At 35.3% G+C, this 27,687-nt stretch overlaps 1 protein-coding gene across 1 annotated transcript in view; it reads right to left on the bottom strand.

Annotated features, from left to right (window-relative positions):
* Window positions 1-27,687, bottom strand: part of larp1 (La ribonucleoprotein 1, translational regulator) — a 60,305-nt gene that overhangs the window by 25,230 nt on the left and 7,388 nt on the right. Inside the window, exons 2-10 of the mRNA XM_067424146.1 lie at window positions 22,328-22,389; window positions 12,172-12,237; window positions 10,268-10,415; window positions 9,959-10,093; window positions 8,847-8,993; window positions 5,849-6,008; window positions 4,628-4,772; window positions 2,919-3,093; window positions 2,689-2,846 (exon numbers count right to left, since the gene is read on the bottom strand). Coding sequence (XP_067280247.1) covers window positions 2,689-2,846; window positions 2,919-3,093; window positions 4,628-4,772; window positions 5,849-6,008; window positions 8,847-8,993; window positions 9,959-10,093; window positions 10,268-10,415; window positions 12,172-12,237; window positions 22,328-22,389 — 1,196 coding nt within the window. The remainder of the gene's footprint in view (window positions 1-2,688; window positions 2,847-2,918; window positions 3,094-4,627; window positions 4,773-5,848; window positions 6,009-8,846; window positions 8,994-9,958; window positions 10,094-10,267; window positions 10,416-12,171; window positions 12,238-22,327; window positions 22,390-27,687) is intronic.

Here is a 27,687-nt window from a genome sequence, read left to right on the forward strand (position 1 = left end):
TCTAGCAGTTAGCATCAAGTGCTATATATCATTTTAAACCGGAGAGCCTGAAGTTTCCATCTAGCTCATTTGATGTCCCAATTTTACATTTATTTATTCTAAGAATTATAATAATTTAATATAATTTCAAGAAAAACGGCAGCAAAAATGTGGTGTAGGACTAATGATAAAAAATAATTTCCGTTTGGCTCAGGGGACCAGCCCACGTGTGCTTCCTGGACAAATCAGTGCTGCATATTTTATTGACGTATCCACGCTGACTACGAAACCTCTGAATGATCAATCACAAGACATGTAATATCTATGGGAAGTGGAGATTCTCCTCTTTATTGTGCTGTTTACAGCAAACAGATTGGATTCGTGGTTTAAAAGTTATTAAACATCTTAGAATGATAGTTATTTTTAGCCGCGGATGGCTGTCTTTGTCTTTAAGGTAGGGCTGGGCGATATGGCCCAAAAAAATTATCACGATATAATTTAGCATATCAGTCGATATCGATAAATATCACGATAAATGTAAAATCTTTATTTCTTTAAAGTTTAAAGGCATATTTTTGCTCCTGAGTGAAATATGTAGAAAACAGACAGTTAGCTGTGGTTTTAAACTATCCTTTATTGTCAAAACATGACAAACACTTCCCAAACAAGTGAACAATTTATTTAAACTGAGGTAGATTTATTTATTAAAATCGTAACTGTGGTCAGCATTTTTTTACTCAACACTATATATCAATAATATATCATTATACAGGGCTTGACATTAAGCATGTTCATGTGCTTGTCCTTCGAACAAGTACATCGTTCAAGCTTGTCCAAGTAAAAAATTAGCTTGTCCGGAAAAGTGTGTGTGTGTGTGTGTGTTTGTGTGTTGTAAATATAATTTATTCTGAAGCAATATTCTCACCAGTGTTCAATCAGCTTTGACATATTTAAATCTGCATATTTGTGGTTTTTATTTTTATTGAATCATTTGAAATTTGTGATATTTTCACCTTTTATAAAGGGCATTTTCCCTTAATCTTATTAACTATAGGCTAAGCTTCATGTTTCATTTTATATTTGTAATTTTGATCAATACATTAAATTAAAATAAAACACTATAAGGGCTGTTACCAATCAAATTAAATAATTTACACTGAAAAATTACAACAGCATTAAATAATGTTTTGAGATTTGTAGTTTTGAATAGACAAATAAGACATGTTGGAAAGTATGTTTAAAGATCAAATTAAACCACCAGTAGGTGGTAGCAGGTGGCCGTCTTAATGAGCGAGTCATTGAGTCGTTCATTCAAACGATTCATTCAAACAATGAATCGTTCATTTACACACGTTGTTGTGAGACGCGTTGCGGTTCTGCTGTGAACGATTTTCGCAGCTGAAACAGAACAAATAATGCAATATTGAGCGTTTATATATTTAATTGTCTAAGTAAAACACTAAAAACGCAAAAGGTCAAAAAAAAGCGTTTTAAGAAACATTTTGAGGCCCCTTCTCTTGCCTCACAGTGGATTGGTCCACCGTGCATCTCACCGACACACACACACACACACACACACACACACCTCACCGACAGTGGGCTGGTCGGGAGAGAGCAAAGTTCAGTATTTGTGGCTCTCCAGTAAGGGCTGTCTAGTCTATTTTATTCATTTTAAACACCAGATGACATTATTTCTCTTTTGATACAGGCGATGCGGAGTCATTAATACATCACCAAAGACAAACAATTATGATAGCAATGTACAAGTCCGATGTTTTAGTGATTATATAGTTTGGTAACGTTAGCCTGTTGTAAATAAGTCACCCACTACAGCTAACAATAAGCCGGTGTGTGAATGTAGTTAATGTAGATTCACCGCTGTGTTGGGCTGCATGTTATATGGAAGAACTTTGAAGAAACACGATAATTTAATAATTAAATTCTGTGTGGTGAACGTGAACCTATGATAAGCAGTCCACGCACGTCGCTCTGTTTTATGTCGGATGGGATCGCTAAAATATCCTCAAACCACTGAAGTTGAGCGAACTAACTTGTCAACGATATCTGTGTCCTCCGAGCTGGTCGCGAGCGCTGCATTTTCTTCACTATTGCTCTTTTTTTAATCGCTCCACTTATCTCCGATCCTCCAAGCCTGTCAGCCACAGACTGTAAACATTACCGCGTGCAGCACGCAGACGCCCGGTCTGCAATATGCATGCGCAGCATTACGCATAGCGCGTAAGCATTATATCGAGAATTTATCGACCTGTTGTTATCGTTTTATCGAGGAAAATTATATCGTGATAATTAACGTTATCGTTTTATCGCCCAGCCCTACTTTAAGGGTTAAGATTTTCAGGTGCAGGCTACCGGAGCAGCCTAGAGCGCCCTCTCACGACTATATGCTTATTCTTGTCAGTCAGTATGAATTAAATTTGATATACAAGTCACATCTGACTATAAGTCGCAGGACCAGCCAAACAATGCAAAAAAGTGTGACTTATAGTCCAGAAAATATGATAAAACTACAATATTTTTGCTTGCTTTCTTGCATCCGCATCTGCTTTCTGCAAAACCCATCAGAGCGCTCCTCATGCTACAGGTAGGCCTGTCACCAGAACACATTTTGCTGGACGATAAATTGGCCAAGAGAGATAAACGATAATATTGTCGTTCTGAGACCATAAGAAGCAGATGGCCCAGTCTTACTTTAGGTCGAGCTGGAGACGGCCGAGGCCTCTTCTTGACCTCGATCCAGGACTCCGAGTCCAGATCCGGCAGACTGGCAGAAAGGCCCTTCGGCATCAGCTTCAGGTTGCTCATGTCTTCGGTCTTATGCTGCGCCGGTGTGGAGGATCTGGGAGAACCTGTAGAGGTCAAACACTGTCAGATCGGCCCTTCGGAAGCACTCTCAGCCCTCCACATCGGCTCAGGCTCACCTGTGTGTGTGTCCACAATGGTCCTGGGAATGAACTCTGGGCAGTTGATGAACTGAGAGAAATCCGTCTGCGATTGGTCAGGCAGAGCCAGGCCCGGCAGGGGCCATTTATCAGGCTCCTCCTTACAGCGGATCTTCATATCAATGATATCCACCACCTTACTGTCCTTCAGCGCCTGAAACGACAGCAAACACCCATTACGACACGGACACTCATGAACCAGCAGGGCTGGGCAATATATCCAATATCACCATACTATCACAATCACTTTGACGACAATGTCAAATTTGAAAATATCGTGATTAGCGAATATTTCAAATTCAACATGCATACTTCCTCAAAGAGCGTTACCAGATAAAGCAGAGCTCGGCTTCAACCGCTCACTAAACACTGAAGCAGAAGAGTTAAATATATACACACAGCGCATGATAAAGACAGAAACACACACGCATGAGAGAATAAACCGCAGAGCCGGACTCTGACCTGAAGCACACACACACACACACCTTGCAGACTACATGCAAATGCCATTCAGTTCTTTGGTGGATTATTGGGTTTGAATGGTCAAAAATATGTAAAAATGCACGGCCTGACGAGTATTCAGGTAAACGGTCAGGATGTCTTTAGTGGACTTATAGTTGAGGAAACTGATCCCTGCAGGTTAAGCCGGACCTCATATTCTGTGATTAATGTTAATCAAACAACAATGAAAAGTAAAAAAAACACCCCATGCTTGGCTAAACAACTTTAATAAATGTATTAAGAATCAGTGTAGCCTATAGTGAGTTTATAGAGTGATGACTGAGAAGTTGTTTTTATATAAATTTGATTTATTTCTTGACTTACTGTTTAATAGACCTATATCTGAAAAATAAAGCACTGTGTTTGTCATATTGTTTATAATTTGTATGTGTTGCTTTTTTATATATATAAATAAAGATAAGATTTTAAATCTATACAGGGTCGCTACAGATTTCTTCAAGTTAGATTCAAGTCTTTTTAAGACCATTCATACAAAAAATGAATACCGATTTCACGTCCCTATCAGCAAAGAAAGACTAATGTTGCCGCTTCTCCTTTGCTCGAGGTGTGTGTTGTGTTGCGGTCTCTGGTTGTGATCTTCATTTACTGAAGCCATCTCGTGTTCGCAGCATTATGTACTGTGACCCGGGGCAGCGTTGCGTTCTCAATAATTTGTTCCGCCACTCTTTATTTATGCAACGTTAGTTAATCAAAATAATGGTGGTCAATAGTTGAGGAATGAAACCTTTGAGGAAAAATATAATACGGAAAAGTTAAATACAGCACAATTTTGAAGACCCAGACATCAAAATCCAAGACTTTTTCAAGTCTTTCTAAGGTATTATTTCCAAATTAATAAAGTTAATGCTTTTAAGGCTTTTTAAGACCCATCAGGAACCCTGCATTTATTAAAAGTACATTTCAAAAATATTAACCTATACTCGTATCATGAAATAAGATCACAACCTGTTCAGTAAACGTACACATTGTGTATTTAATTTAGTTCTATCATAATAGTTTTTGTTGTTTTTAATGGAGGCAAAAGAAAATATTTACTTTTAATTTATTTTAAAGCAAGTGCAAACAGAGATGTATATCGAATACTGTAAACATTTTGGCAATATGGAGATGTAATGGTGTTTTGGATATGGCCTGTGGATCTGGCGATAGGGAAATGTGTCTCTGACCTGCAGGATGAGGCTGACGTCTGTAGTGAGCGCCTGCACGCGGTGGAAGCTGGCGATCAGAGCCACCGGCAGGAAGCCCTCCTGATCCATCTTCCTGCGCAGGAAGAAATCCCGCTCCAGATTATCAATGCTGAAGTAGTACTCGCTGCGGAGACAAACACCACAGAGACGGGACAAACATCGCTTTAGTAACCATTCACAGAAGGGCTTCAAACGCTGTGACTCCAGCTGGAAAACATGCAGAAAAACAACCTCCACAGAACAACTGACAATGTTTTACTGAAGCCGTCATCTATAGTGTAATTAACCCTTAAAGAACGAGAAAAATCATGATTCGGATCGCGTGTCAAACTGCTGAAATCACGAGACATTGGCGATCCGAATCATGAATCGATTCACTGACTCATAACCGTTTGAATCTTTATTTGAGGATTGAACACAAACGCGGAAGAGAAGACAATGCTGAATAAAGTCGTAGTTTTTGTTATTTTTGGACCCAAATGTATTTTGGATGCTTCAAGAGACTCTAATTAACCCACTGATGTCTCATATGGACTACTGTGATGATGTTTTTATTCCCTTTCCCTTTCCCTTAGATAAAGGCATGGACAAGCTTCTCCGCATCAGCCAGTATAGTGTGCATACACTTGCATACGCTCTCGGACTAAATATAAAATATCTTAAACTGTGTGTGAAGATGAACGGAGGTCTTACGGGTGTGGAGCGACATTAGGGAGACGAGTTAATGACAGACATTTCACTTTGGGGTGAACTAACCCTTTAATTAATATAAATGTGCAATTAGTCGGCTAATGGCTTGAATGAACGACTAGTCGACAGGAAAAATCTTGTTGGGGGGCAGACGTAAAACAAGTGAAGTCTTCATGAGGGAGTCCTTCAATCAGACACTCAATCTGGCTTTTTAAAAACAATAACTCAATTAAACTTTTTTAATAGACTAACGTTTGATCAGACCCTGCAGTAAAACACATCATTTGTTCAGTTGTCTATTCAGAATCAGGATCTCGATCCTCAGCTCTAATAAAATGATCTGTTGGCATCACTAGGTACACATTATAACGCTGACACACTAACACTATTTGCCCAGCGCGTGTCCTAATGCAGCTGTCTAATAAACCTGACACTATGTGTGTTATGAATGTTGTTGGCTCTTTGACACGGCTTGTGTTAATGTCGAGCTGTGTGTGAATCGTTACTCACATCTGTCTCTTGATGTAGTCCTTGAGCAGGTCATGGTCCACAGTATACAGGTCATTACTGCTCATGTTGTCGTAATAGTAGGTCACCGTGCTGTTGAACTTCTGACCACAGGCTCCATCTTTCCCATCGAAGCCTTTATAGCCGTAGTAGTCATAATGACCTGATGAGAAGGAAAAACAACAGAATCAAACTCCTCTCCTAGAGAAAGCGACTCTGAACTGAAAGGAGTTGTCAGTAATTCCAGTCACACTTCCTGCTGAACCTGTGTAACAATGCAACTCATTTTCATAATGCCAGTCTCTGGTTGTGATTGGCTGAGCAGCGTCTCTTAGCACCGCACCTCACACACACTGCAGTCGCCTCAGACTGCAAGAGTTTGGTGTGTGTTGTTCATGTGGAGGAGACGCTGTTTTCTGCTGAGATTGAGACCCTCAAATCGACGCCATCGTTACTTTCTGACCAATCACAGCAAACTGGCCGTTTGACCAATCAGAGGAGAGCAGCTCTCAGAGAGGCGGGGCTTAGAGGCGGATTCGCACGATTATGAGAGAATTATGGATGTGTTGAATAGCGGCATTAGGTGTGTAACGGTACACAACTCTGACGGTTCGGTACACATCTCGGTTTTGAAGTCACGGTTTGGTGCGATTTCGGTACAGAAAATTTACAAAATTACTTTATTTATTTTTATTAAACAGTGCTTTACTGAAAAAATGTGTCTGTCCTTAAATTAATTAAATAATAACAGTTTCTTAAAGATAAAGCTGTAAATATAGGGAGTCCTTCCTTAGGCCACACATTGCTTAACATCAGAGCCCAACTATCAGCCTCAATTCAGTTATTTAATTTTAGATATAATAATCAACACTCATAAGCTTCACTTAAGGCGGTTATAATTTTCTTTTTTCTCGAATTCGTTACTGAAATATAATAATTTATACACGGCTGTGTATAAATCATGACAGATTTATTTAAACATACAAAAGGCATCACTAACAGGTTAAGCAGAATATAAGGAATAAATAGGAAATAGAAAATATATCTGGAAATGCTATAAAATGGCTCTCATGTTCCCATTGGCCAGGCTTGAGAAGTGGTTTCCGTCAGCGGTCCCCAAATGAAAGCGTTGAATCGGAGAGCACTGAGAGCTTTAGTGCATGAGACTCTTCCACTAGAAAGGTTTCAAAGCCTGAATTCATGTGATAATCTTTGTTGATTCATATAATAATAAACATGTGCGTTAATTTCCCGCTTTATAAACCCTAAACTCCCGAAGGAGAAAAATGAAACGCATGTTTAAAAAGTGTTTTTGACCTTTGACCCCTGTGAACCTGTTGTAGGAGACGCCAAAATGAAATTAGGAGCCTTTGCATAATAGGGACACCTTTTTTCCTATTATGCGTTTCCATTTACTTATTTCTAACTAGTACAGAACACATATTTAAATGACAGCATTTATTATGCATGTGTTTCATCTATCTTTATATTAAATAGTGTAGCATCATATTAAGGCCCCACTGCTCTCTAGGGCCGTCACTTTTTATGCGATATTCAATTATGCTTTCGAACATGACATGAAATATCCGTAATCAAACTATAAATAGACCATACGGTTTTTAAAGTGCCATGTAGCGCATTTTTTACTCTATGATAAGACTGTTTGTTTATTTTATTTTATTGTTTGTCATCCAATCGAGGGCACTAAACGTATTGTGGAGTAGCCCATGACCAAATCAAGCGGATAATAGCCCGTCTGTTTTTAAAATGGAAGATAACTCTCAGAACGGCCAGACAATTACGACCCCAACCCATCCTAAAAGTAGTGTCTGGAAACATTTTGGGTTCTACAGCGTAGCCGTTTCAAACATTAAGATAACCATGTATTTTTCCAGGCTGTGGCCTGAGTCCTGTTTATGACTGTTAATACATTTGTGACTGAATCTCCTTTGCGGTGTTGTTTTTGTGGGGTTGACAGTCACCCACTCAAGTCCTAATGGCAGACTGGCTTCCTGATGCACTCAGGCCTGTCACGATAACATTTTGCTGGACGATAAATTGGCCAAGAAATGATTGCGATAAACGATAATATTGTCTTGCTGAGACCATTTTCATCTCCAATAATGATAATGGTGTAATAATGCAGGTACACCTTTTCAAAGATCAATACACTTTAATTTCTAAAGACTATTAAACACTGAAAACGGAAAACATTTTAAACATCCACAATAAATGAACAAAACAACCAAAAACAATAAAAGCAGCGGATGATTGTGTTTCAGGAGCATATTAGGGGCGGCGGGTCACTAAACCCACGGTTCAGGTCACGGTTTCGGTTCTGTGCGGTTCTTGTTGTTTTCTTTTAATCGTTAACACTCCAGCATACAGAAATGTACTTCAGCATATGATGTATAGCTTAATTATCCACAATTTAGGATAGAGTATTTAAAAAAAATGTAATATCATGTAATGATGCACAAACTGAGCTTGACCGTCTCTGAGGAAAGCTCGGTGAGATTCTGACACAGCGAGAGAGAAGACATTGATGATGCTTTTCATCTATTTGGCAAAAGCAGAGTGTGTATTATTATCTCTACAGGAACTCATGAGCCTTTAGCACACACAGACTGACCTGAAGAATTAACTTGCGTTATCAAACTTCAGTGTCGCTTTAAGCCTGTTCTATACTCGACGCGTTCGCACGAGCGCGAGGCAAACATGACGTGGACGCGGAGTGAAATGACCCCGTTTCGATTGGCCGTCTGTACGTCTAATTGTGTAAGTTTGCGTGCGGCTCCACAACCGAAGAGCCACGAGCTCCAGACGAATCTGGCCGAGCATGACGACTCCTCACGCCAGTCTGAGCGTCGAGTATACACACCTCATCAAACGAGAAGCGCAGTCAGCGAGAGACACGAGGACAACAAACAAGCAAATGGAAATTATCGCGGCTGTAAAACTGATCGAGCTCATTATTTTTATAGTGTGATTAAGTGTGTACCTCTGCCTCTTCCACGTCCTCGTCCCCGTCCTCTTCCTCGCCCGCGGCCTCGCACAGCCGCTCTATACGGCGCTCCCTCGCTCTTCACACTCGACACCTCGTCATGGTCATCCCTCAGCTCCGGCTCATACTTCCCACTGTGCCAATCTGCAAACACACACACCCATCAAGACTGCTGTTTGTGTCGCAACGACACGCAATATCTGAGTGAAATTAATAGGCTACTTCAACATTGTGAAAAGTGTCGAACCTGTGACGCATATAGCAGAGAATAGACTGGGCACACGAATGATACTTGCTGATGTTAAAGAGTTAACTTGCGAAAAAATAACTCCTTGCAGTCTTGTACTGTCTGACACACACACACACAGAAACATAAGCACAAGCCTCCTCTCTGAAAGCGTGTGATCCCTTCAGTTCTGTTTTATTACACACTCGAACTACCAAATACACACACATTTTTTAACATCAAACAATGTCATAATTTAGAAATAAAAGGCATTTTGTCTATACTGATAAAAGTTTCAAAGGGCGTGTCTGCTGCGAGTCTTCAGTGAAAACACCCACTGCTGTGATTGGCTGACATCTTTGCATTTGAAATGAGATTACGTGGCAGTGGGGGCGTGGCTTAACGAGGGGGTGTGGCTAAGATAGGGGCGTGGCTTAGAGACAGAGAGATGGGGAAAGATTGCTGAGAAAGTGTTATTGTACCGAGTTTATTTAGTTTGTATCAGAGCTCTGAATAAACACTTTAATGTTTGTTTTGTGATATATGTATAAATATGCACGTTTCCGCCACATAAACTTGATGTGTGCATTTTAAAATGGAGTTGATCAAAGATGTGATTGTTTTTTGTTCAAATTTTGCTTTTTTTTAATTAAAATTACCCATATTGAAGTGTTGATAAATAAACGAATGCATGAAGCTATAATAAAACATTATAATACTTGTTTAAAAGGAGAGGGTCAGCTCCTTATTTTGATTTATTGGCTCAGATATTCATAAAACACAGTATTCTATGGGCTTTTAGATTTAGGTGGAACGGTCAAACACCCCGGCGGTGGCGGGTGACTTTTATTAAAGCGATTTAAAGCAGAGCGAGTGTGAATACCTCTCAGGTCGTTCCTGCTGCCGGGCGGGATTCGGTGAGCGTCAAACTGACGTGTGTTATTCCTGGAGGCCGAGCGCTCGCGCGGACCTTCAGACTTCACCTCGATCATAAGAGGAACCCACTTGTGCTTATTTCCTACAACAAAACAAATCATCTTTATTTATACAGCACTTTATACAAGTCCAGCGGTTTCAAAGCAGCTTCAGTGTTAACAGGGTCAGGTTAGCATCATCATTAGTTCTCGTTTACACATTAAACTGATACGAGAAACGACGAGCGTAGGAAAGGAATGAACAGTGGCGTAAACACCTCTCTTTTTGTGTCCGTTTTTCTGCGACTCCTCATCGGTGTTTTTCTCCTCTCCGGAGTCGTCTGATTTGGCCTTGAGGTTCTCTTTGCTCTCTTCATTTTCCCTCTTTCCTTTCGACTCTCGTTTGACCACGGGCTTCTTCACAACCTGACAGGTTCAGCAAAAGACAAAAACACAATCATGTTGAGGCCTTTTACCAAACTCACCTGCCTTTATAGCCAGGGCTCGACAGTGAGAGCGTTTCACTCACATCTGCCACTAAAAATAGGTGTGTGTGTGTGTGTGTGAACTGCACGATGTGTTTTGACTGATCCCTGCGGATAACGCAAGATCATATAAAAACTTAAATGGTTTATCAAGCATCTTAATGATCATTTTAAGTCGACTTATATTTTGGGGGTGGAAAAACAATGTGAAACACTAAAACTGCATACTGTGATTATTAATCTTCATATGGCTGTGATTTCATTAATAAACGTCACATTTAACGACACTAATGCGGATCAGTACGGCCTTTATACTGTAATGTGTATGGGTGTAAGAACTGTTAAACTATAAAACTATATTTAATCTCCTCGTCTGAATCTGAATGAGTCCTAGCGTGCATTTCAGGCTCGTTTATTAAATAAAAGTCCCGCCGTGTGTCTAATTTACACCCCCTGGTTACACAAACTGTGTAGTTTAATGTAATTTTCATTAATGTAAAGTAAATCCTTGTATATAAAATATCTTTCCTGGAAATAAATGTTAACTTGTATAAAAAATAAAATAAAATAAATGTTCATTTAGTTGCAGTTTACCTGATGTACCAAACTAAAGCTGAAATAAACATTAAAAACTATACACATTTTAAAACAACAACAACAAAAAAAACTTTCAACTAAAATGAAAGCAGAAAATATAAATATTAACTCTAATAAATATGAACTGAAACTTTACAGTATATCTGAGAAACACTAAAATAACTATACTTTCAGTGTTTTATATATTAATGCAGATATAGTTAGTTGCGCCCCTAAAGTTTCTAAATGCGCTGTTACATTTTCCAACTTTGGTGCTCCTTGGGAAAAAGCAAGTGTCAAGCCCTGACATGAAAGCATGAAAAAAATAAAATAAAATAAACTCTTTATAAAGCCAATTTTAAATTCAATCTAACCCTACTCCCTAAAGCAGGGGTCCTCAAGAAGGCTCTAAGGGGTCCCCAGAACACTTCAGAGAATACAAATACAACGCAAAAACCTGACACTAGTCTACAGAACAGTCTAACCGTTTCATTTCTAAATGTTCTTCAGCTTTGTTGCTGTACTTTCCATAATTGTATATGTTTGCTTTGTATCTTTCTAGTGAGTTGTTCTTACTATAGTCCCCTTTATCCTGCTCACTGGGGGTCCTAACGCAGTATGTTAAGAACCCCAGTGCTTATATAAATCATTTTTGATTATTAAGTATAGCCAATTTAAGTTTGGGGCAATATGTTGTATTTATAATGTTTAAATGTTTTTTTCATACATAAAAATAGATGGATTTTAGGAAGGGGGTCCCTCATAAAAGGTTCATCAGATTTGGGGGCCCTTGGCCTCATAGTTTGTAAACCCCCGCCCTAAAGGACACTTTGCACACGTTGTAAAACAAGCGCAAACATGCTTGACCCAGATGTGTCTATTTACAGTCTAACGGTACACACACCTCCCAAACGGACGAGTCGAGCGCAGTCAGCGAGAGATGAGGAAAACAAACAAACATGCAAATTAAAATTATTGCGGCCGGAAAAATTACAGCTATTTTTGTTAAATCTCGCGATTCATTGATTTATTGACAGGCCTAGATGTGTGTATCTTCAGAGACTGTGATCTGGCATAGATGAGAAAAGCCGTCATTAAGACATCGTTTAACACTCTCTTACCTGAACTTCCTTCGTAGCGATCTCTCCAGGCGTCGGCCAGTTGTTAGCATCTCCAAAATCCCCCACCTTCAAAAACACCAGAGTTAAGCCTGTTTGAGTGAGCACAAGGCCATCGCACTGACCGAGAACATTAATGATGAGGGGTGTAGCGGTGCGGGGATTCGTCAGAACCGCTTCGGTGCGGTGCACGTGTGTCCCGAATGCAGTCTTTAACAGGTAACTGCTTGTTTAACACGCAGAGCACACTGCAATCCCAGCTCACACATGAACATATGAAGCATCGTCTGTTTTAGCAGGAAACTCAAGCGATAAATGCCGTTTGCCGCTCTTTAATGTGGCGTGACTGATCACTGTATAGACGAGTGAACGTGATCGTCATAGTCAGAGAATAAACATGAATGAACATCTGAAGGTGTGTTGAGGATACACTACAACTGAAGCGCTTCATATGTGTGTGTAATCGCTCAATCAGTGTCTCAACGGCGGAGAGACGTCAATAAAACAGCCCGAGAACAACCAGCCTCACATTTACCTCAGAAGTCCTTCAGTGTCCAGAGCTGAGAGTTCACCAGAGAAATCAACTCTAAACCTCAAAATATGACCGATATTAGCCTATATATTCACTATATTAGCCTATATATTCACTATATTAGCCTATATATTCACTATATTAGCCTATATATTCACTATATTACCCTATATATTCACTATATTAGCCTATATATTCACTATATTAGCCTATATATTCACTATATTAGCCTATATATTCACTATATTAGCCTATATATTCACTATATTAGCCTATATATTCACTATATTACCCTATATATTCACTATATTAGCCTATATATTCACTATATTAGCCTATATATTCACTATATTAGCCTATATATTCACTATATTACCCTATATATTCACTATATTAGCCTATATATTCACTATATTAGCCTATATATTCACTATATTAGCCTATATATTCACTATATTAGCCTATATATTCACTATATTAGCCTATATATTCACTATATTACCCTATATATTCACTATATTACCCTATATATTCACTATATTACCCTATATATTCACTATATTAGCCTATATATTCACTATATTACCCTATATATTCACTATATTACCCTATATATTCACTATATTACCCTATATATTCACTATATTAGCCTATATATTCACTATATTACCCTATATATTCACTATATTAGCCTATATATTCACTATATTAGCCTATATATTCACTATATTAGCCTATATATTCACTATATTAGCCTATATATTCACTATATTAGCCTATATATTCACTATATTAGCCCCTATATTCACTATATTAGTCTATATATTCACTATATTAGCCTATATATTCACTATATTAGCCTATATATTCACTATATTAGCCTATATATTCACTATATTAGCCTATATATTCACTATATTAGCCTATATATTCACTATATTAGCCTATATATTCACTATATTAGCCTATATATTCACTATATTAGTCTATATATTCACTATATTAGCCTATATATTCACTATATTAGCCTATATATTCACTATATTAGCCTATATATTCACTATATTAGCCTATATATTCACTCTATTAGCCTATATATTCACTCTATTAGCCTATATATTCACTCTATTAGCCTATATATTCACTATATTAGCCTATATATTCACTCTATTAGCCTATATATTCACTATATTAGCCTATATATTCACTATATTAGTCTATATATTCACTATATTAGCCTATATATTCACTATATTAGCCTATATATTCACTATATTAGCCTATATATTCACTATATTAGCCCATATATTCACTCTATTAGCCTATATATTCACTATATTAGCCTATATATTCACTATATTAGTCTATATATTCACTATATTAGCCTATATATTCATTATATTAGCCTATATATTCATTATATTAGCCTATATATATTCACTATATTAGCCTATATATTCATTATATTAGCCTATATGTTCACTATATTAGCCTATATATATTCACTATATTAGCCTATATGTTCACTATATTAGCCTATATATATTCACTATATTAGCCTATATATTCATTATATTAGCCTATATATTCACTATATTAGCCTATATATAGTCACTATATTAGCCTATATATATTCACTATATTAGCCTATATATATTCACTATATTAGCCTATATATTCATTATATTAGCCTATATATTCACTATATTAGCCTATATGTTCACTATATTAGCCTATATATTCACTATATTAGCCTATATATTCATTATATTAGCCTATATATATTCACTATATTAGCCTATATATTCATTATATTAGCCTATATATTCATTATATTAGCCTATATATTCACTATATTAGCCTATATATTCACTATATTAGCCTATATATTCACTATATTAGCCCATATATTCACTCTATTAGCCTATATATTCACTATATTAGCCTATATATTCACTATATTAGTCTATATATTCACTATATTAGCCTATATATTCATTATATTAGCCTATATGTTCACTATATTAGCCTATATATATTCACTATATTAGCCTATATATTCATTATATTAGCCTATATGTTCACTATATTAGCCTATATATATTCACTATATTAGCCTATATGTTCACTATATTAGCCTATATATATTCACTATATTAGCCTATATATTCATTATATTAGCCTATATATTCACTATATTAGCCTATATATATTCACTATATTAGCCTATATATATTCACTATATTAGCCTATATATATATTCACTATATTAGCCTATATATTCATTATATTAGCCTATATATTCACTATATTAGCCTATATGTTCACTATATTAGCCTATATATTCACTATATTAGCCTATATATTCATTATATTAGCCTATATATATTCACTATATTAGCCTATATATTCATTATATTAGCCTATATATTCATTATATTAGCCTATATATTCACTATATTAGCCTATATATATTCACTATATTAGCCTATATATTCATTATATTAGCCTATATATATTCACTATATTAGCCTATATATATTCACTATATTAGCCTATATATTCATTATATTAGCCTATATATTCATTATATTAGCCTATATATTCACTATATTAGCCTATATATATTCACTATATTAGCCTATATATTCATTATATTAGCCTATATATTCACTATATTAGCCTATATATATTCACTATATTAGTCTATATATTCATTATATTAGCCTATATGTTCACTATATTAGCCTATATATATTCACTATATTAGCCTATATATTCATTATATTAGCCTATATGTTCACTATATTAGCCTATATATATATTCACTATATTAGCCTATATATTCATTATATTAGCCTATATATTCACTATATTAGCATATATATTCACTATATTAGCCTATATATTCATTATATTAGCCTATATATTCATTATATTAGCCTATATATTCACTATATTAGCCTATATATTCACTATATTAGCCTATATATTCACTATATTAGCCTATATATTCATTATATTAGACTATATATTCATTATATTAGCCTATATATTCACTATATTAGCCTATATATTCACTATATTAGCCTATATATTCATTATATTAGTCTATATATTCACTATATTAGCCTATATATTCACTATATTAGCCTATATATATTTATTATATTAGCCTATATATTCACTATATTAGCCTATATATTCATTATATTAGTCTATATATTCACTATATTAGCCTATATATTCATTATATTAGCCTATATATTCACTATATTAGCCTATATATTCATTATATTAGCCTATATATTCATTATATTAGTCTATATATTCACTATATTAGCCTATATATTCACTATATTAGCCTATATATATTTATTATATTAGTCTATATATTCACTATATTAGCCTATATATTCATTATATTAGTCTATATATTCACTATATTACCCTATATATTTATTATATTAGTCTATATATTCACTATATTAGCCTATATATTCATTATATTAGTCTATATATTCACTATATTACCCTATATATTCACTATATTACCCTATATATTCACTATATTACCCTATATATTCACTATATTAGCCTATATATTCACTATATTACCCTATATATTCACTATATTACCCTATATATTCACTATATTAGCCTATATATTCACTATATTAGCCTATATATTCACTATATTAGCCTATATATTCACTATATTAGCCTATATATTCACTATATTAGCCTATATATTCACTATATTAGCCCCTATATTCACTATATTAGCCTATATATTCACTATATTAGCCTATATATTCACTATATTAGCCTATATATTCACTATATTAGCCTATATATTCACTATATTAGCCTATATATTCACTATATTAGCCTATATATTCACTATATTAGCCTATATATTCACTATATTAGCCTATATATTCACTATATTAGTCTATATATTCACTATATTAGCCTATATATTCACTATATTAGCCTATATATTCACTATATTAGCCTATATATTCACTATATTAGCCTATATATTCACTCTATTAGCCTATATATTCACTCTATTAGCCTATATATTCACTCTATTAGCCTATATATTCACTATATTAGCCTATATATTCACTCTATTAGCCTATATATTCACTATATTAGTCTATATATTCACTATATTAGCCTATATATTCACTATATTAGCCTATATATTCACTATATTAGCCTATATATTCACTATATTAGCCTATATATTCACTATATTAGCCCATATATTCACTCTATTAGCCTATATATTCACTATATTAGCCTATATATTCACTATATTAGTCTATATATTCACTATATTAGCCTATATATTCATTATATTAGCCTATATATTCATTATATTAGCCTATATGTTCACTATATTAGCCTATATATATTCACTATATTAGCCTATATATTCATTATATTAGCCTATATGTTCACTATATTAGCCTATATATATTCACTATATTAGCCTATATATATTTATTATATTAGCCTATATATTCACTATATTAGCCTATATATTCATTATATTAGCCTATATATTCATTATATTAGCCTATATATTCACTATATTAGCCTATATATATTCACTATATTAGCCTATATATTCATTATATTAGCCTATATATATTCACTATATTAGCCTATATATATTCACTATATTAGCCTATATATTCATTATATTAGCCTATATATTCATTATATTAGCCTATATATATTCACTATATTAGCCTATATATTCATTATATTAGCCTATATATTCACTATATTAGCCTATATATATTCACTATATTAGTCTATATATTCATTATATTAGCCTATATGTTCACTATATTAGCCTATATATATTCACTATATTAGCCTATATATTCATTATATTAGCCTATATGTTCACTATATTAGCCTATATATATATATTCACTATATTAGCCTATATATTCATTATATTAGCCTATATATTCACTATATTAGCATATATATTCACTATATTAGCCTATATATTCATTATATTAGCCTATATATTCATTATATTAGCCTATATATTCACTATATTAGCCTATATATTCACTATATTAGCCTATATATTCACTATATTAGCCTATATATTCATTATATTAGACTATATATTCATTATATTAGCCTATATATTCACTATATTAGCCTATATATTCACTATATTAGCCTATATATTCATTATATTAGTCTATATATTCACTATATTAGCCTATATATTCACTATATTAGCCTATATATATTTATTATATTAGCCTATATATTCACTATATTAGCCTATATATATTTATTATATTAGCCTATATATTCACTATATTAGCCTATATATTCATTATATTAGTCTATATATTCACTATATTAGCCTATATATTCATTATATTAGCCTATATATTCACTATATTAGCCTATATATTCATTATATTAGCCTATATATTCATTATATTAGTCTATATATTCACTATATTAGCCTATATATTCACTATATTAGCCTATATATATTTATTATATTAGCCTATATATTCACTATATTAGCCTATATATTCACTATATTAGCCTATATATTCACTATATTAGCCTATATATTTATTATATTAGCCTATATATTCACTATATTAGCCTATATATTCACTATATTAGTCTATATATTCACTATATTAGCCTATATATTCACTATATTAGTCTATATATTCACTATATTAGCCTATATATTCATTATATTAGTCTATATATTCACTATATTAGTCTATATATTCACTATATTAGCCTATATATTCACTATATTAGCCTATATATTCATTATATTAGTCTATATATTCACTATATTAGCATATATATTCATTATATTAGTCTATATATTCACTATATTAGCCTATATATTCACTATATTAGCCTATATATTCATTATATTAGCCTATATATTCACTATATTAGCCTATATATTCACTATATTAGCCTATATATTCACTATATTAGTCTATATATTCACTATATTAGCCTATATATTCACTATATTACCCTATATATTCACTATATTACCCTATCTATTCACTATATTACCCTATATATTCACTATATTAGCCTATATATTCACTATATTACCCTATACATTCACTATATTAGCCTATATATTCATTATATTACCCTATATATTCACTATATTAGCCTATATATTCACTATATTAGCCTATATATTCACTATATTAGCCTATATATTCACTATATTACCCTATATATTCACTATATTAGCCTATATATTCACTATATTAGCCTATATATTCATTATATTAGCCTATATATTCACTATATTACCCTATATATTCACTATATTAGCCTATATATTCACTATATTAGCCTATATATTCACTATATTAGCCTATATATTCACTATATTAGCCTATATATTCACTATATTAGCCTATATATTTATTATATTAGTCTATATATTCACTATATTAGCCTATATATTCACTATATTAGCCTATATATTCACTATATTAGCCTATATATTCATTATATTACCCTATATATTCACTATATTAGCCTATATATTCACTATATTACCCTATATATTCACTATATTAGCCTATATATTCACTATATTACCCTATATATTCACTATATTACCCTATCTATTCACTATATTACCCTATATATTCACTATATTAGCCTATATGTTCACTATATTAGCCTATATATTCACTATATTAGCCTATATATTCACTATATTAGTCTATATATTCACTATATTAGCCTATATATTCACTATATTACCCTATATATTCACTATATTACCCTATCTATTCACTATATTACCCTATATATTCACTATATTAGCCTATATATTCACTATATTACCCTATACATTCACTATATTAGCCTATATATTCATTATATTACCCTATATATTCACTATATTAGCCTATATATTCACTATATTAGCCTATATATTCACTATATTAGCCTATATATTCACTATATTACCCTATATATTCACTATATTAGCCTATATATTCACTATATTAGCCTATATATTCATTATATTAGCCTATATATTCACTATATTACCCTATATATTCACTATATTAGCCTATATATTCACTATATTAGCCTATATATTCACTATATTAGCCTATATATTCACTATATTAGCCTATATATTCACTATATTAGCCTATATATTTATTATATTAGTCTATATATTCACTATATTAGCCTATATATTCACTATATTAGCCTATATATTCACTATATTAGCCTATATATTCATTATATTACCCTATATATTCACTATATTAGCCTATATATTCACTATATTACCCTATATATTCACTATATTAGCCTATATATTCACTATATTACCCTATATATTCACTATATTACCCTATCTATTCACTATATTAGCCTATATATTCACTATATTAGCCTATATGTTCACTATATTAGCCTATATATTCACTATATTACCCTATATATTCACTATATTACCCTATCTATTCACTATATTACCCTATATATTCACTCTATTAGCTGATTTGTTCATTGGAAAGATCGCATTAAAACGGTTTATTTAACCCTCTTGGCGCCACGGTCGAGTTTACTCGACAAGATGCGTCACTGAATAAAACGGCCGATTTTGTCAAATAGGGTGTCAAATTTCATTCAACCTCCCCTCCACTAGATGGTAGACATGTTGTACTTCATCCCTGACTCATACAAACATCATGATCCTATACAAAATATACGAGTAAGAGCGCATTGAATCAGTGTAAACTAAAGCGGAGCTAACGTGCGAGTGAGCTGTTTTATCAGAGCATTGTCAACGTCAGCGAGTATTTGCATTAGATTATTATTACTATTATTATGTTCTAATGGCATCAATAAAGCTTACCCGCAATGAAGTGTTGGGTCTTCTATTCGCGGACCCTGATTCTGAAGGGAAATGTGAGATGACGGTGACTCTGAAAGTGAAACTAAACCTAACGTTACACTAAGCACAAACGGTGGATCATTTGCCCAATGCAGATGGTCCTTTGCCCAATGTCAGTGGTGAGAATAATGTTTCCCGGGGTCCGAGTGTTCATCGCGAAGTTAGCAGGTGTGTTAGTGTTGGGAATGAGGCGGCCGCGGGAGATTTTTGCCGCGCTCACCATGAAGCGCGCGTCTTCTCACCGCGCGCCTCTCCGCGATTGCGGCGACAGTATTGTGGTGGAGACTTTATCTAACGCCACTGGGTATGTTAGAAGAGGTCGAAGTATTCATAAACAAGTTTGAGGGCAATGTGGAGGCAGGGTGGGGAGTCAAAATGATAATAAGTGTGCTGAGTGCACAGTGTTCGTGGCTGTGCACTCAGCACACTCGGCGGCGCGTGAGGCAGATATGGACGCGAGCAGACGCGCTGTGACACGGGGCAGAGGGGCTATTATGCAATATGCAATCATATATGCAATCAGAGTGCTTACTGTATGTGGTAAATGGAAAATCTCTACAGCAAAAGGCAAACCGCTATGGATTCGGTTTGTTTCTACCACTTATTAGTAATGATTTACAGTTTGTTTACTATTTACTATTTACCTGAACATGCAGTATTGTGCAATATAGCACACAGAAGGCGAGGGACATTTTGGGGGGAAAGAAGTGCTGCATTTTATCATTTAAACATGTGGCTTTTCATGAAAATTCTATAATCCAAGATTGCCCCCACGCTATGACGTCATAATATGCAAATTAGATGGGAAAATGTAATCTCTACATAAACTTAGGGTCCTCCTTAATATTTCTCTAATTTACAGAAAGTTTCTATCTTTTATCAATTTTAAGATATAGCCTTTTGGAATTAAGATGTCAAAATCGAACGTTTTAGGAAAAAACCTCTGGCGCCTAAAGGGTTAAAGCAATTAAGGAATTAGAAACACAGGCCTGCCCCTAATAAAAGCCGGTTCCCATCGGCAGTTCAGGTGTTCCAGTAATGCAAAAACCGCCTGCTGTGAGGTTCACGTTTGATGTGTTGGTTATGTCTGAACATGAATGGCAGCTGAATTTATGCCAATAGTTTGGGCTCTGTTGTTAATCTTTAATATTTCAGTAATGTGCGAGTAAGGGCTCGCTATAGTTTACAGCTTACCTAATAATCACATGGTTATCGTATTACAGTCGGCCACCCACTGAGAGCGATCACATCTATGCTCAGACAACGGCCGCATAAACGTGCATGAACACAAGCGGATTAATAATCTGGATTCAGTCAGATTTCCTGGATAGGAACGGTTCTCCGAGTCCATTGTGTTGTTCACAGTTAAAACAGGCCGCGTTTGGGACGTTGCTGACACACGAAGGACTGAACACACACTTTCCACAACGTTGAAGTAGCCTGTTAAAATCACTCAGATATTGCGAGCCGTTGTGATATGCATATTCCGATATGTACATTTGCTATATTTTGATAATTATTCTAGGGGCTATATTACAGCCCTAGAACCGGTTAATATAGTTATCGTTCCGTGTGTGAACGGACCTTTAGGGATTTTCTTCAGTGATTGTAAACCTGGTCAGTGTAGGGAGACTCAAGTGAACGCCACTCACCTTTCCTCCGCGTCTCGTTCGTGTATTTCCTGCCTTCACAACCTTCGTGGGCCCAGAATGCTCTAGAGAAGAGACAATAAGAGCAGCACAATTAAAAACAGGTCAAATCAACTCTACATCAGCTCATGTTTCCCCTACAGCTCTTAAACATGTCCAAGCGGTGCCACGTCAAACTGAGGCTGGAACAGGTTTAAGCCGTCAACTAGGGATGCAGCGGTTGAACGGCTAAAAATCGCAACCGGCTGGTTTTTGCTTCTAGCGCGCAACCGGACAGTTTTTTTTTCTTTCCGCCGATACGGTCCACATACGCTTATATTGCAATCATTCGCGAACACGTCACTTGTGTGGAAGGATTTTGCAATATGCGAGCAGGACTGGAAATGCAGCGCTACCGGTCTGAAGCACAGATAACGACGCGAACAGCCGTCGGTGTCCTGGCACACACATAAGAGCCGCTTTCCAGCACTCGCTGAAGCTGCGCGAGCTTTCCTCTCTGCGCCGTGCACACGTAGCTAGTGAGCGCTAGTTCAGCTCAGCTTCTCACGTGTTGGATGAGAAACGAAACGGACTAACTTGTGAGAAAGCTGAAATGCTTCTGTCTGTAAAGAACATCCATGCACTTTTGAAGTGAAATGCTATCAGTTAAGGATGATCATTTTAATTTTGTATTTTATATTACTTACATTGACTTAATTTGGTTTAAAAAGCACCTGATGTAGAATCTGTTTTCTTTGTTTTTTCGTTGCTCTTAACATTATTTGATTTAACATTTGTGGAACTATGTAGACTATTTATAGTTATTTAATTAAATGATTTATTTTATTGAACTGGTAAAGACTTTTTTCCTTTACACTGAATTTAAAAACAAATGCTGATTTGAGTAAATCCTTTGTGTGTATTGTTGAATGTGTGTTGATCGTGTTGTGTGTCTCGTTGAATGTGTGTTGATTGTGTTGTGTGTATTGTTGAATGTGTGTTGATCGTGTTGTGTGTACTGTTGAATGTGTGTTGATTGTGTTGAGTGTATTGTTGAATGTGTGTTGATCGTGTTGTGTGTATTGTTGAATGTGTGTTGATCGTGTTGTGTGTATTGTTGAATGTGTGTTGATTGTGTTGTGTGTATTGTTGAATGTGTGTTGATTGTGTTGTGTGTATTGTTGAATGTGTGTTGATTGTGTTGTGTGTATTGTTGAATGTGTGTTGATTGTGTTGTGTGTATTGATTGTGTTGTGTGTATTGTTGAATGTGTGTTGATTGTGTTGTGTGTATTGTTGAATGTGTGTTGATTGTGTTGTGTGTATTGTTGAATGTGTGTTGATTGTGTTGTGTGTCTCGTTGAATGTGTGTTGATTGTGTTGTGTGTCTCGTTGAATGTGTGTTGATTGTGTTGTGTGTATTGTTGAATGTGTGTTGATCGTGTTGTGTGTCTCGTTGAATGTGTGTTGATTGTGTTGTGTGTATTGTTGAATGTGTGTTGATCGTGTTGTGTGTCTCGTTGAATGTGTGTTGATTGTGTTGTGTGTATTGTTGAATGTGTGTTGATTGTGTTGTGTGTATTGTTGAATGTGTGTTGATTGTGTTGTGTGTATTGTTGAATGTGTGTTGATCGTGTTGTGTGTATTGTTGAATGTGTGTTGATCGTGTTGTGTGTATTGTTGAATGTGTGTTGATCGTGTTGTGTGTATTGTTGAATGTGTGTTGATTGTGTTGTGTGTCTCGTTGAATGTGTGTTGATTGTGTTGTGTGTATTGTTGAATGTGTGTTGATCGTGTTGTGTGTCTCGTTGAATGTGTGTTGATTGTGTTGTGTGTCTCGTTGAATGTGTGTTGATCGTGTTGTGTGTCTCGTTGAATGTGTGTTGATTGTGTTGTGTGTATTGTTGAATGTGTGTTGATCGTGTTGTGTGTCTCGTTGAATGTGTGTTGATTGTGTTGTGTGTATTGTTGAATGTGTGTTGATCGTGTTGTGTGTATTGTTGAATGTGTGTTGATCGTGTTGTGTGTATTGTTGAATGTGTGTTGATCGTGTTGTGTGTATTGTTGAATGTGTGTTGATCGTGTTGTGTGTATTGTTGAATGTGTGTTGAGTGTATTGTTGAATGTGTGTTGATTGTGTTGTGTGTATTGTTGAATGTGTGTTGATTGTGTTGTGTATTGTTGAATGTGTGTTGATTGTGTTGTGTGTATTGTTGAATGTGTGTTGATCGTGTTGTGTGTATTGTTGAATGTGTGTTGATCGTGTTGTGTGTATCGTTGAATGTGTGTTGATTGTGTTGTGTGTATCGTTGAATGTGTGTTGATCGTGTTGTGTGTATCGTTGAATGCGTGTTGATCGTGTTGTGTGTATCGTTGAATGTGTGTTGATTGTGTTGTGTGTATCGTTGAATGTGTGTTGATTGTGTTGTGTGTATCGTTGAATGTGTGTTGATCGTGTTGTGTGTATCGTTGAATGTGTGTTGATTGTGTTGTGTGTATTGTTGAATGTGTGTTGATCGTGTTGTGTGTATTGTTGAATGTGTGTTGATTGTGTTGTGTGTATTGTTGAATGTGTGTTGATTGTGTTGTGTGTATTGTTGAATGTGTGTTGATCGTGTTGTGTGTATCGTTGAATGTGTGTTGATTGTGTTGTGTGTATTGTTGAATGTGTGTTGATTGTGTTGTGTGTATTGTTGAATGTGTGTTGATCGTGTTGTGTGTATTGTTGAATGTGTGTTGATTGTGTTGTTTGTATTGTTGAATGTGTGTTGATCGTGTTGTGTGTATTGTTGAATGTGTGTTGATTGTGTTGTGTGTATTGTTGAATGTGTGTTGATTGTGTTGTGTGTATTGTTGAATGTGTGTTGATTGTGTTGTGTGTATTGTTGAATGTGTGTTGATCGTGTTGTGTGTATTGTTGAATGTGTGTTGATTGTGTTGTGTGTATTGTTGAATGTGTGTTGATTGTGTTGTGTGTATTGTTGAATGTGTGTTGATTGTGTTGTGTGTATTGTTGAATGTGTGTTGATCGTGTTGTGTGTATTGTTGAATGTGTGTTGATTGTGTTGTGTGTATTGTTGAATGTGTGTTGATTGTGTTGTGTGTATTGTTGAATGTGTGTTGATTGTGTTGTGTGTATTGTTGAATGTGTGTTGATTGTGTTGTGCGTATCGTTGAATGCGTGTTGATCGTGTTGTGCGTATTGCAGAATATGCAGCTGTTAAAGTTAATAGGTAATGTTCATTTTTAAATAGGTTCAGCCTAATTTAATTTCCCGTTAATTTCAGATTGCAAACTTGTTTTCATTGGCCAAAAGCCAGTTTGGCCTATTAAACACCAAATAAACATCTTCATGTATACTTTCTTTCTTTATTGTTTGTGCTTAAAATAAAATAGGAAATCTGTATCGGAATCGGCCATGTAAAATCATGATCTGTGCATCCCTATCCGTCAACCTCAGAAAACAATCACACTAGATGTCAAATTTAGTACATTTAGAGTAAAGGATGTGAACTGGGTGCCATCACCAGACCAAGCTCAGTTTAAGATTGATCATTCGTCTGTTGAGTCTGCTTGTATTTTCTACTGCACAAGAAGCGTGATCAACGGGAATAGACCCATTGCTAGGGGTGTGCGATATTGACTTCTCGATAACGATAATTAGACTATATTTTGCTGTGTGTGTTATTGTGCCGGTGATCAGCTGACTCCTGAAGTTTCTGATATTCCTCATATTTGGTGTGGTGGTCAGTTCACAGCAGTGACACAATTCAGCTTTTCAAAAAAAAAAATCACTCCAGGATTTTTCTCCTCATAATGGCCTTCAATGGGAACCAGCGGCTGAAGGTCCAAACCAATGAGGAAGAGCTTCAGAGACTCTGATGATCCAGAGGAATAGAGTCTGATCCACACAAACCATCACACATTTACTGCACTAACACACATTTACACACTTTAACCTCAAACGCTGCTTCACAGAGTATGACATCACGTCAGAAAGGTCACATGACGCAGAGGAAGAGCCGACCCAGTGTTAAAACAAACGTGCAAAGACTAAATCAAGTGCCTTTACAAAAAAATCTGACATTAGCCTATATATATTAATATTATATTAAATATATATTAAGGTGTGAGGAGAACGTGAGATGAGTTTTCCGGCTCTTCCTCCTGCGTCATGTGACCTTTCTGACGTGATGTCATACTCTGTGAAGCAGCGTTTGAGGTTAAAGTGTGTAAATGTGTGTTAGTGCAGTAAATGTGTGATGGTTTGTGTGGATCAGACTCTATTCCTCTGGATCATCAGAGTCTCTGAAGCTCTTCCTCATTGGTTTGGACCTTCAGCTGCTGGTTCCCATTGAAGGCCATTATGAGGAGAACAATCCTGGAGTGATTTCTTCAAAAAACGTCATTTCTTTTCCACTGAAGAAAGAAACACATGAACATCTGGGATGAGGAAACTATCATTTTGAAGAGAAAGTTTATTGTACATTAAATGACCTGAAAGACACATTCATAAAAATATAACATTAGAAATCTGATAATCATCCAAAAAGAAAGACTAGCATAAAATTAGCATTTCTGGTCAAGTCATGTGGGTCATGGGTTGTTTGTGGGAACTCGGACAGCATTACTGCTAACTTGATTAGTCTCTGTTCCAGTTATAAGAGCGTGTCAGCAGACACACACACACACACACACACACACACACACACACACACACACGTCACACAACACTAAAGGTCTTTAGCACCAGTGCTTTGGCAGAGTTGATTCTAAAGCTAAATTATAAAACGGATAGTTGCGGTGCTTGATTCTGATTGGTTGAGGCCTGTTTGAAGCTGATGTAAGCTCATTACGCCAGCGTTACTGATCCACGGCGTGTGTGTTGCTGCACGCCTGTGTGTTAATAATCATGAACGTCACTATTATTATGAACTGAAGTATGAGTGACCTCTGATGACTTACGACAGCACCATTCACCTTTCATCGAGGTCACACACTTCCCCGTCAAAGAAACTTGACATGCGGAAGATATGTCAGTGTGTGTGTGTCTGTGTGTGTGTAAAGGCTACAACATACTCCGCAAGTTCTCTTTCCCAGGGCTGCGGACCAACATGACTTCCTTCAGTTTGGGAGTTTTCGCAGCTCGTTCTCGACGCATCGTTTGAACAGAACTTTTTTCTTCTGGGTATCCGAGAACTATAGTGTGATTGGTCAGACATTTAAAGTGGGCGTGGTTAATGCGGATAAACGCAGATGACCGGCACCTGCTTTCCTCGTGAAGTGTGGGATGTTCTTGGTCTTGCCACCTCGAAAAAACGAACACATTTCTTTGTTCTTGCAGAGTATGTCCCGTGTGTGTGTGTGTGTGTTAGGGGTGGGCGA

The sequence above is a fragment of the Pseudorasbora parva genome, chromosome 18, assembly GCF_024679245.1.
Source record: "Pseudorasbora parva isolate DD20220531a chromosome 18, ASM2467924v1, whole genome shotgun sequence".
NCBI classification, from domain to species: domain Eukaryota; kingdom Metazoa; phylum Chordata; class Actinopteri; order Cypriniformes; family Gobionidae; genus Pseudorasbora; species Pseudorasbora parva.